At 41.0% G+C, this 12,424-nt stretch overlaps 1 protein-coding gene across 1 annotated transcript in view; it reads left to right on the top strand.

Annotated features, from left to right (window-relative positions):
• Nucleotides 1–12,424, top strand: part of LOC126188283 (alpha-L-fucosidase-like) — a 104,352-nt gene that overhangs the window by 42,698 nt on the left and 49,230 nt on the right. The window contains exon 3 of the mRNA XM_049929866.1: nt 8,951–9,057. Within this exon, the coding sequence (XP_049785823.1) occupies nt 8,951–9,057 (107 nt within the window). The remainder of the gene's footprint in view (nt 1–8,950; nt 9,058–12,424) is intronic.

Below are 12,424 nucleotides of genomic sequence, written 5' to 3'. Positions count from 1 at the left end.
CTTGAGGAGGAGGCTTCCCGTACGGATGGAAGGGTCCCCGATGATAACGGGTCGAGATGACAGGAGACGTAGGGGTCGAATCTGCTGGGGCCCCATGCACCAATCTGCCCATTGCGGCAAGTCCAGTTGATATGACAGGAGACATGGGCGATGTGTCGGCGTCCGTTGGAGGAAGAGGCGAGTAGATTTTCTCTGACAGAGGATGGTCATCCGGTTCCTGCATGGGCATGTCTCCTGGTGGCGTCCATTCTTGTGCTGGCATCGCGATGACGGTGAGAGGGCTGCGTTGTGAGTATTGAGAGATGCCAAGATCCCGAGCGTCAGGTAGAGCCAAAGGTGGTGTAGCGGCATTCGGAACAGGCGTTGCTGGCACACGAGGCCAAATCTGGTCCGAATGACGCACTGCAACACCCGTGTCCATATGTATTTCATACAGGCGTCTGCCACGGTGTCTTAAGATGCGGCCCAGGCTCCATTTTGTCCTCCTGCCATATCCCCGTACCCAGACAAGGTCGTCGGCGGTGAACCGGCCAAGTGAAGACACCCGCGGCCGTGAGGTGGAAGGCCGCAGAAGATGAAGTAGCGTGTGGGGCTGTTGGCCATGTAAGAGCTCAGCTGGGCTGTGGTCGCCCATGGGAGTGAAATGGTAAGATGCCAGAAACTGGAGAAGCGCGTCATCAGCAGCAGCAGAAGAAGTTAGAAGTTTCCGCATCTGAGCCTTAAATGTGCGGACCAGTCGTTCAGCCTCACCGTTGGATTGTGGATGGAACGGGGGGGCCGTGACATGCATAACGCCGCGACGAGCACAAAAATTCAGAAGAGGCAAATTGCGGACCATTATCAGTAACAAGAGTTCGTCCCTATCGAATGCCTGATCAAGACCCATGGGAAGGCGAGACAGAGCATCAGCATTTGCATGTTGAGCCGTTGGCCGTAAATGAATCTCATAATTGAAACAAGACAGGTAAAGAGCCCAACGCTGGAGACAGTGTGCAGCCTTGTCGGGAAGTGACATTGATGGATGAAACAAGGAAACAAGTGGTTTGTGATCCGTAACAAGATGAAATTTTGAGCCATAGAGAAAACACCAAACTTATGAAGAGCATAAATAATGGCCAAAGCTTCTTTCTCAATTTGAGAATACTTTTGTTGGGCATCCATGAGCGTTTTGGAGGCATAAGCAATGGGTTGTTCCGAACTGTCAGAAAAACGGTGCGCAAGCACTGCCCCGACCCCGTATTGAGAGGCGTCTGTGGCAAGAACAAGATGTTGGCCAGGTCGATAAGTAGCCAGGCACGGGGCCTGTTTCAGCATAGTCTTCAATTTCTGGAAAGCCGCTTCACATGACGTGGACCAGTGAAAAGGCACGTTTTTATGCAACAGGCGATGCAACGGCTGAGCCACCGAAGCCACAGACGGTAAAAACTTGTGATAGCATGCTATTTTCCCCAAGAAGGCCTACAGTTCCTTAACAGATGTAGGGCGAGGAAGGGCATCGATTGCAGCGACAGTTTGCTGAAGCGGACGAATACCATACCGAGAGAGTTGAAACCCCAAGTACGTGATAGATGCCTGAAAAAAATTGTGATTTCTGAAGATTACACTTAAGACCGGCAGTCTGTAAGACATGAAAAAGTGTGTGGAGATTTTGAAGATGTTCTTCAGTGGTGGAGCCAGTGACAACAATGTCGTCCATGTAATTGATACACCCAGGGACAGGGAGCAATAATTGTTCCAAGAATCGCTGAAACAGAGCAGGGGCGCTAGCAACCCCGAATGGCAAGCGTTGGTATTGATAGAGGCCAAAAGGCATGTTGAGGACCAGAAACCGCCGGGAAGCAGCGTCGAGAGGAAGTTGATGATAAGCTTTTGACAGGTCAATTTTAGAAAAATACTGGCCTCCAGCAAGTTTAGTAAACAGTTCTTCAGGACGGGGCATAGGGTAAGTGTCGATGAGGCATTGAGCATTTACAGTGGCTTTGAAATCGCCACAGAGACGAATATCACCATTTGGCTTAGCAACGACGGGAGAGGACCACTCACTGGAAGTGACAGGAAGCAAGACCCCTGAAGCAGTGAGACAATCCAACTCCCGTTTTACCCGATCACGAAGGGCCACAGGAATGGGCCGAGCCCGAAAAAACTTAGGCCGAGCAGTGGGTTTGAGCGTGATATGAGTTTCAAAGTCGTTTGAACGGCCTAACCCAGGAGAAAGAAATGGACAAAAATGTCGCCGACAAGGAATCTTGTTGAGCATAAGGAATAGCATCAGAGACAATATTGACAGAGTCATCTATGCAGAACCCAAAAACGCGAAAGGCATCGAAACCAAAAAGATTTTCTGCGTTGCTCTGGTTGACCACAAATATGGGAACAGTGCGAACGACGGATTTGTAAGATACCTCAGCATTAAACTGTCCCTAGAGAGAAATCTTCTGTTTATTGTACACCCGTAATTGCCGAGTGACAGCTGAGAGGAGTGGAGAACCCAACAGAAGATACGTCTGAGAATTAATTATAGTGGCAGCAGAACCGGTATCCACTTGCATGCGAACATCTCGACCAAGGATTTGGACAGTGAAGAATAACTTCCCTGATAGGGTAGAAGTGCAATTGACAGGCAACACAGAATCAGAATCAGCGTCATGTTCATGAACATCATGTATGCGGTCGGATTTGCAAACGGAAGACACATGACCTTTCTTTTTGCAATTGTGACACACAGCCCAACGTTGGGGACAATTCTCGTGTGAATGTTTTGTAAAACACCGCAGACATGAAGGAAGTTGCCAGGGGTTTTGCTGCAGTTTCTTAGCGGGTTGTTTACGGCTAGGCCGAGGCTGCGCCTGGGAGCACACCGTGGTCACGTCAGCCTGCGGGGACACGCTGCATGCGTCGTCAACAGTGCACAGAGGTTGTATTTCCCCGACATCACACCCACGCCTCTATTTGCGCCCCAGCGGCGTGAGAAATTTCAAAAGACTGCACAATGGAGAGAACTTCATCTAGAGCCGGATTCGCCAACTGAAGAGCACGTTGCCGAACTTCTTTGTCGGGCGCCAACCGGATAATAGCATCCCGTACCATGGAATCAGCATAGGATTCTTTGTGAACGTCAGGAACAAATTGACACTTTCGACTGAGGCCGTGAAGTTCAGCAGCCCAAGCGTGATAGGATTGATATGACTGTTTTTGACAATGATAAAAGGCAACACGAGAGGCTACCACATGCGTTTGCTTTTGAAAATAGACAGACAGAAGTGAGCACATTTCAGCAAAGGACAAAGACGCAGGATCCTTCAAGGGAGCCAAATGCGACAACAACCGATGCATTTGAGGTGAAATCCAGGAAAGGGTCAGAGACTTACATGGTTGTTCGTCCGTGACATGAAATGCCAAGAAGTGCTGTCGAAGACGTTTTTCATAATCAGACCAGTCTTCCGCCGTCTCGTCGCAAGGAGGAAAAGGAGGTATAGCCAACGACGAGAAACGCCCCGCATTTGACACCGCAACGAAATCGTGAATCGCCACTGTTAGAAGCATTTGCTGTTCAAGGAGATTTTGCAATAGTTGCTCGACAGTAGCCATGGAACCCTGTGGGTCAACGGTGAAAAGGAAAAATCCACAACCTCGTCGCCAATTGTTATAACCTCAAGTTTAACACATATATTTCAGAACGACACAACACATATAAGTCACAGAGTAAGTTGACAAGCAAGACATGTGTACACGTTAGCATTCGAATGAGCACTGAGTCCCTGTCTAGTGGCCGCTGCTCGGCTGGCCGCTTAGGTGGCGCAGCTGCTGCATGGCTGGCAGACAGCGCCGGACGTAGAGGACATGCGTAATTGCGCAGCGGCGCTTTGAATGATCGGCGAGTCACAACACTAAGTCCCACTGTAGACACGAGGACACACATGATTCTCTCTTGAATGTGTAGTACAACTGGATCCAGTTGGCTTTGGGTAGTATAATGTGTTAATGTTGAAACAAGTTTGCATATGCCCCCGTCAAGTCATGAGTATTATTATGAGTATTATCCTGATTGTTGTTCCTAATGTGCTTTGACGAGTTACAATAATTTGTGACATCTGCCATGGTCCTTTGACCAGCTAGAGACAATGTCGAGACCCTTTAACTGTCCTCTCTAGAGTGCTTCAGAATTTCTGCTGCCTCTCTTATTTTATGCATGCACACCCATGGCTGTCTCACAGGTTTACTGGCTTACTGGAACTTTATAGGCTGCATGCAATTGCAGTGGTACTCTACTAGTGCTGGACTGTTGTGCTGCACTGCGTGAGGTGACGCAATGGCTAGTACACTGGACTCGCATTCGGGAGGTCTATGGTTCAAACCCGTATCCAGCCATCCTGATTTGGGATGCTACCCTATTCTACATTCTACAGCTACTCCACAGTATTGTGGTTCTTCTTATTATTTTGCTGTCATCCATCAACTTTGGAAGGTGTTGTGTGGGTCAGCCTACTGCATTAGCAATACAAAGAACATAAAATGAAAACTGAGAGAGGCATGTAACACTTTCCAAGCTAACAGAAACAAACAGCATACTAATAAGAAAATATATGCCATCACTTGCACTGCAGTAGAATGCACACTGTCATAACTGCATTGCGAAGGACTATTGTAGACATCATGTGTATGGTGTGACAGGTGGAATTTATCTGATGGTTGCGATTGTCGGAGGGGATAATTACTTTTGGTTCTTGTAACTGTTTAATGTATGAAGAAGAATCCACCAAATATAGGCCTTGTTGTGGTGAGATTTTATGAATACCACGTAACAATGGTGCAGAGTTGGTTCATGGGTGCAGATGTCGCATGGAACAGCATGCTCTGAACAGCTGGTGCTGAGGGCTGCATTTAGTAACCATATCCCTTCTAATCATTAAAATGGGTCACTGCTTTCCAATTTTGGACTGTACTGTGATCAGATAATTCTCTAGCAAAAGGGGATCTTTTCATGAGTGGAATTTTTTTTAAATGTGATGAAAAAATTGGCTGGCTTGCTGTGAAAGATTCCTTCAGATATGGATTGCATCTGAAATATTTATGCTATTGTAAATGAAAACCACATGAAATGATTAATTTCATAACTCTGTAGCACATAATATTTTCGACATTATATATCCAAACCAAAATGTAGAGAGAGTATATAAATTCTGAGAATTTACAAGTTATGAGACTTGCAAGTATATACATATAGAGGTTTCTGTGGCAGATGTCAATCTCAATAATTTCCCTCTGGGTATACTGTTGCATCATCTTATAAAATACTTAAAAGTACCAGAATACCGAAACAACCAACATTTCAGATGCGTTGCAGTGACTTTCCTCATGGTATATACTGTGTGACAGTTCTGCCTGCTTTATCTCTTCATTGTTCATTATCCTCAGTAGTGTCGACGTACTGACTGAAAATATAGGGGGTAGAAGTGCGACTACTGTCTACTGTAAATGTGGTAGCTGACAGATGCACAGTTGTGTTTCACAGTGTTTTACTGCCACTATTCACAACCCCCATAAACACATTTATATGGCCAGAGCACTATTGTTTGATTTTTGATAAGCCTCATTAATAGGTTGCAGGTGAACATCCACATACTGCTACAATAATTTCCTGTTGAACATCTAGGAACAGTGAAACCTAACAACATAGTTCACAGTCCTTGAAGAATAATCGGGTACATATGGAGCAGACACTGTCATTGGTTTAACACATGGCCTATTGGTGTAACACATATTTGACTGTTAAATTGATGCATTGTTTGTCATTCTAACCAACATAGGTTCCTCGTCTGAAATTCGGACGTGGACTGACTGTCTTGTGACCAAAAATTGGGCCCTTATATATCCTCACAATAATAGGTGCTGAAACTACACATTTTTCGAAGTTTAATTTACATAAATTACAATTAAAATTAACTCATTAAATTAACTGAATACATCGAAAAATTCTGTCTTTTTAACAGTTTCTTCCACTACAAGAGTTAGGCCAAATTATTTGTTTAAATCATGAAATTAACAAATATCATTACATAAACAATACTTTTAACAAAACTTTGGAATTAATAAAGGGCTGGTTTTGCTAACATTTTTTTAATAGATCCAAATAGACCCTTTAAAATTACTATTAGTTGTTCCCCCAAATATTTATAATTAGTACAGTATTTATATTTGTTTATACGTCAACAGTAGAATTTAAGTTATGAAACAATTACTGATTTCACTCTGTAACAAAAGATACTAACTAGGAATAGTTGAAATAAATTAGAAAATCAAATCAATTACATACATAAAGCTAAGCACAAAATTAGATATGTTGTAGTTGTTATTGTGGTCTTCAGTCCTGAGACTGGTTTGATGCAGCTCTCCATGCTAGTCTATCCTGTGCAAGCTCCTTCATCTCCCAGTACCTACTGCAACCTACATCCTTCTGAATCTGCTTAGTGTATTCACCTCTTGGTCTCCCTCTACGGTTTTTACCCTCCACGCTGCCCTCCAATGCTAAATTTGTGACCCCTTGATGCCTCAGGACATGTCCTACCAACTGATCCCTTCTTCTAGTCAAGTTGTGCCACAAACTTCTCTTCTCCCCAATCCTATTCAATACCTCCTCATTAGTTACGTGATCTACCCACCTAATCTTCTACATTCTTCTATAGCACCACACCTCGAAAGCTTCTATTCTCTTCTTGTCCAAACTATTTATTGTCCATAATCAGGTACATATGGAGCAGACACTGTCATTGGTTTAACACATGGCCTATTGGTGTAACACATATTTGACTGTTAAGTTGATGCATTGTTTGTCATTCTAACCAACATAGGTTCCTCGTCTGAAATTCGGATGTGGACTGACTGTCTTGTTACCAAAAATTGGGCCCTTATATATCCTCACAATAATAGGTGCTGAAACTACACATTTTTCGAAGTTTAATTTACATAAATTACAATTAAAATTTAACTCATTAAATTAACTGAATACATTAAAAAATTCTGTATGTTGTTATATTCTTTAAAACTGAGGGCCAACCTTTCTCTTTCATGTAAATGCAGATTATATTCACTTATGTTTATGGTTATTAGTAAAGAATGAATTTAAGGAGGCAGATGGCAAAACAAGAAGGTAAGTAAAATTATCCCAGCTTGCTTTGTCACAACTCGTGTAGCTAGGAGGAGGAGGAGGAGGAAGAGGTAGTAGAGGAGATAGATGTTTCAATGTATTGCATTCCTAATGGTGTCATGAGACCACAGACTTCAATTTCCTGAGATTTTATTGGCCCTAAAATTCTGTTCTAAATTGGTGACAAGTTTGTGGGAACTGCACTTTCATGCAGAAAAATGACATTAGTTCTGCTTGTGCTGTTTGTTTAACCTGCTGCAATAGTGTCCAGTTAGTTTGCTGCCCAGCTAGTGCACATGGCTTGTCTTAATGGACTTACTGAAAACCAAGATGTCGAGACCCTTTAACTGTCCTCTCTAGAGTGCTTCTGAATTTCTGCTGCCTCTCTTATTTTATGCATGCACACCCATGGCTGTCTCACAGGTTTACTGGCTTACTGGAACTTTATAGGCTGCATGCAATTGCAGTGGTACTCTACTAGTGCTGGACTGTTGTGCTGCACTGCGTGAGGTGACGCAATGGCTAGTACACTGGACTCGCATTCGGGAGGTCTATGGTTCAAACCCGTATCCAGCCATCCTGATTTGGGATGCTACCCTATTCTACATTCTACAGCTACTCCACAGTATTGTGGTTCTTCTTATTATTTTGCTGTCATCCATCAACTTTGGAACGTGTTGTGTGGGTCAGCCTACTGCATTAGCAATACAAAGAACATAAAATGAAAACTGAGAGAGGCATGTAACACTTTCCAAGCTAACAGAAACAAACAGCATACTAATAAGAAAACTGCAAAGTACTACAGGAAATGCTGCAAATCAACAGCCAGTGGGGCACTTACCAAACATCAAGGGCTTTGCCGAGAAGGCACCAAACCAATTAATGACTCGTGGAATAAGGTCCTGGGTAGTTCATCACTTAGGCCAAAGTATTTGTTGCTAATTAAATTTGTCATAAATAACCCATCACAGTTTGAGAGTAGTGATGTTCACACCTGCAGAACTAGCAAGTTTCAGTGGCTTGTGAAGGTATACAACATGCAGCCACAAAAGTCTTCAATTGTATTCCCGATAACATAAAAGTCTGACAGGTAGAAAACAGATTTTTAATTTTATCTCTAATTGTTTCTTTTCCCTCCTACTCTGTAGTGAGTTTTTAATTAAAAATAAGTGGCTTGTGTAGTGTAGAAGACATATATGTTTACTTTGTTTGCAAATGTAAGCATGGTTCACTAAAAACATGAGTAGTTTCAAACAAAAATGCACTCATTTTTATTAAATTAGGTCATTGTATAAATTTTTATTAGTAAGTCCCCGGATGGAGCAATTAATCCGAACAAATTGTTCACATGTATCTAGTGAACTGACTCTTTCCACATCATTTCAATCATTACTGTACAAATTATTGTGAAACATTGAATTAATGAGATAATTGTTGATAGCAGGCCTTTTTATTCCTGTAACACGCATCTGTCAGATTCCATACCTTTTGTTAACAAGTTTGTCAGCAAAGTCTATATTTCAATACTTGAATTATATATGTTGCCTGTTTATTTGGTCTCTCCATGGGCTGTATTGTACTGTGACATTAAGGCAGAAAAATCTACCTGACTTTTATTACCAGTTGATACTTATACTAAAATTTGTTTCCTTAATGAACTAAGTGGGATAGTTATTTATTTTACTTTTAAACAATAACTTGTGTTTTTCAAAAGAGAAACTGAACTTTGTATCTGTCTGGAAGTAGAAAATTGATTTGTAATTTGGGAAACGAGTTAATAAGAAATTATTAATCTTGCATTTTCAGGTATATTGTTCTTACAAGCAAGCACCATGAGGGATATACACTCTGGCCCTCGAAATATTCATTCAGCTGGAATGCTATGGATGTGGGGCCACATAGAGATCTTCTTGGTATGATTTAGTGTGTTCTTCAATTATTATGTTTTTAGATGTAAAGTGACACACTGTGTTTCTGTGAAGGTAATGTATTGTAGACCTGCACCTAGATACTCATAATTGTATTGTGTTTTCTTAAATGTTTTTGCAGGTATATTTATATCTCTCTATTTAATGAGTATTATGCTGGTGTAATGACAGCCTTTGGTTATACCTTTGAAAGTCAACATGACAATTTCTAAATGGGTTAAGTGATTCCAAGAACTTAAAGTTCATTTCATATGATAAAAATTTGCCAAGGGCGTGAAGATATTTGAATCCCAGGGAAGTTTCTCTAAGCTACCCATGAAACAATTCAGACCAGAAAGAACCATCTTGGTGCCCACCTCCTTACCACTGATATATTTGTAGATTTGTCCTTCAAATATGAAATAAGTGTTGGTATGTATCCTGAATCCTAGTGCAAGATGATACTTTGCGTACTTTAATGTGAAAGTAATACAAAAACTAAAGAATGATTTTCCAGTGAGAAGCTTCATACGTGATACCAATATCACACAAATCATAAGACAGTAGAGTATGACATGTTTATCTTTTAAAAATTCTCCCAGAAATATTCAAATAGGAAATAGACTTGTCAGATACAAATGGAATTAAAAATGAAATTGTCTATGCTGTGTCAAACAATAAAGAAATCATTCTGGATATGACGGTCCTAAACCACTTTCAAATTGCGAGTGATCATATATGTTAAGACAAAGAGTAGAAATGGATACAAAGCTAGAAAGAAAGAAAGAGCCTTTCCAGACAGGAAACCAGGATTTTAGATTTTAAGAGTATATTTAAGAACAAGATGAAGTGTCAGATTAAATTATGCAAGTGTTTTAGTAACTTAGTAAATGATGCTTATGCACACTTAGAGAAAAGGAACAATTATTTAACAACAGTGCTTATGCAAACATGAAGAAAGCAAAAGAGAAGAACATCTCAAGCACGAAAAACAGCTTTTTAGGAAAATGGAAGAGATTGAAACAAATGGTAATAGGAGGATGTCAGAATATTCTAAATCAAAACAAAACTAAACATATCTTTATTTTCCCCATCCTCATAACAGGTTGGTTCCTGTCATCCTGATGTTTGAGTGACATGCCCAGTCTTTCCTTCCCCAACCAGTCTCTGTCTTATCCATGAGATCCATGAGGAAGGACCTAATAGTTCTGAAGTTCTCCATGTGTAAATGAGATGTTCAGCTCAGAAAAATTATGGAGATAGTACTTTATCCATCTTGGACATTGGGCATAAAATTTTCATTATTATGTACACTGTGTTTGATTGTATGCTGTAGAATGACAAAGGTGTTTATTCATATGGTACAGAAAGTTCTGGCAGAATGTAAATAATATAGGAGTGAAAGTAACAGCTTACCAAATAGTAGAAGCTTCAAGTCATCAACAGGCGAAAAAGAAGGAATGAAAACCACATTAGTGTTCAGATAAATCCTTTGCCAGTAGGATTGCAGAAACGAAAGATGTGTTACAAGAATAACTCCTATCTACATAGTAGAGGAAAGTTGGTGTTGGAGCAAGTGTCCAGATAGCACATTTTGTGAAGAAGCAATTGAAATTGAGCGTATGGTGTTCAGCAGTGTGCTCCACTACTGGGTTGTCAATTTGACATTGATCACAGTTCAGTGGGCACCATTCATTTGAGTGCACAGTTGTTTGCTAGCCACACTCGCCTACAGTGCTGTGCAGAAATTGCTCTAGTCAGGGATGATACTGGATAATCAGGGAGGTGCTCCTATACAGGTGCTTCTTAGGAATGGTGAGAGGATTAGGGGTAAATAAAGCTATAGCATGATAAATCTGTTGGCGCACTAGATTCACAGCGGTAGTGCCTATCAGTGAAGGAGTTTGTCAGACCATCAGGCATACCGTGCAAAGACATTCTCATCATTGCATATATGCTGATATTCTGTCCACAAGTAGCCAGGCTATATGGAAATGATTTTTTGATGTATAAGGGATGACAGCTGTCAAAATGCAGGTTCTATTGATGGTGAGTGAGCTTGGTAGGCACAGAGGTATGGATGGAACCATCGCAGAGGTAGAGGTCAGTGTTCAGGAGGTGGCATGTCGGGCTGAGGAAGGCCAGGTGATGTGAATGGGAGGTAAGGTGTTGAGGACGTTGTCATGAACTCTCTCTACTATCCTGAAAAAGTTATCTCCATAAGGACACCATTACAGTGTGGCTAATGGCTGTATAGTACTTTGTAGAGCTTGCCATGATGTCTCCTTTGTTGATGCTACTGAGTCTGCATTGTCCATGTGGTGTCTCGTTGTCTAGGCGATGATTCCTTTGCTGCTCTGGGTCCAAGAAAAAGGTGCATGTTTTTAATTATCACTGGACTAACGAAATCATGACACAATATTTCACAGTTTATTTGTAACAAAAACACACATTTATTGCCCAAACTTGAAAATGACTACACTCAACCGTGGCCAAAACTCAAGTGGCTGAAAACCCGTTGTAGACCAAAGATCACAGTCATAAGCTACAAAGAACATACAATTTCAATATCGATTATTGACCGGAACACCTAGTATTATATTAAGCAAATGCTTTTTAACACAACTTTAGTGTATAATATAACAAAATGAAGTCTATATGTCAGTTCCATTACAATAGCCCCCCAAGAATTTTGTAAGTATGAACATGCAACAAAAGTCTGACACCAGAATAATGGAACTGCTAAGAATATGATTTTCAATAAATTAAAAATTTTAATAGGACTGTTTTCTTTGAATTATGCTAACTTTCAACCCGTAGCGATTGGCATGACATTAGGTTTAACACTGAAATTGTGTTACACAAAGTAAAGCAAAACATACAATTGTTAATCTTAAGGTAAATGAAATACGAAAGAAGATTCATAATTTTCACTTAGAAGAGTCCATAATGCTGTAGAACTTCACATTAAACCACTGAAAGATTGTGACTTTTAACTACTGGTTTGTTTTACTTTCTTTTGTTGACCACTTTGTGTTCAATCAGGCCAAACGTAACAGATGGAGGAGTCATAACTTGTGTCTCATGCATCTTGGTGTAATGTAGTCTACACTGTGAATCAAATTGGCTCTTGTTCGTTCTTGTTGAGAGTGTAGTTACTTGTATGTGTTTATGGCCGCAACCTGTCAGTAATTCGACTGGTTGCAATCATAAATATGTAGCTATTAATGGTTTCTGTCTTGTATAGACTTGCAGGAGAAGTTTCTGTGCTGATGGGGACATTTGTCTGGATTTATCCGTAAAATGTACCTAGTTCTCCCACTCATTTCATCATGTGTTTTCCAAAACATGTATCCTATGCTGATGATCCATA

This window comes from Schistocerca cancellata, chromosome 5 (genome assembly GCF_023864275.1).
Source record: "Schistocerca cancellata isolate TAMUIC-IGC-003103 chromosome 5, iqSchCanc2.1, whole genome shotgun sequence".
Classification (NCBI taxonomy): domain Eukaryota; kingdom Metazoa; phylum Arthropoda; class Insecta; order Orthoptera; family Acrididae; genus Schistocerca; species Schistocerca cancellata.
The sequence above is the reverse complement of the archived record's forward strand: the minus strand, read 5'-3'. Positions and strand labels throughout refer to the sequence as shown.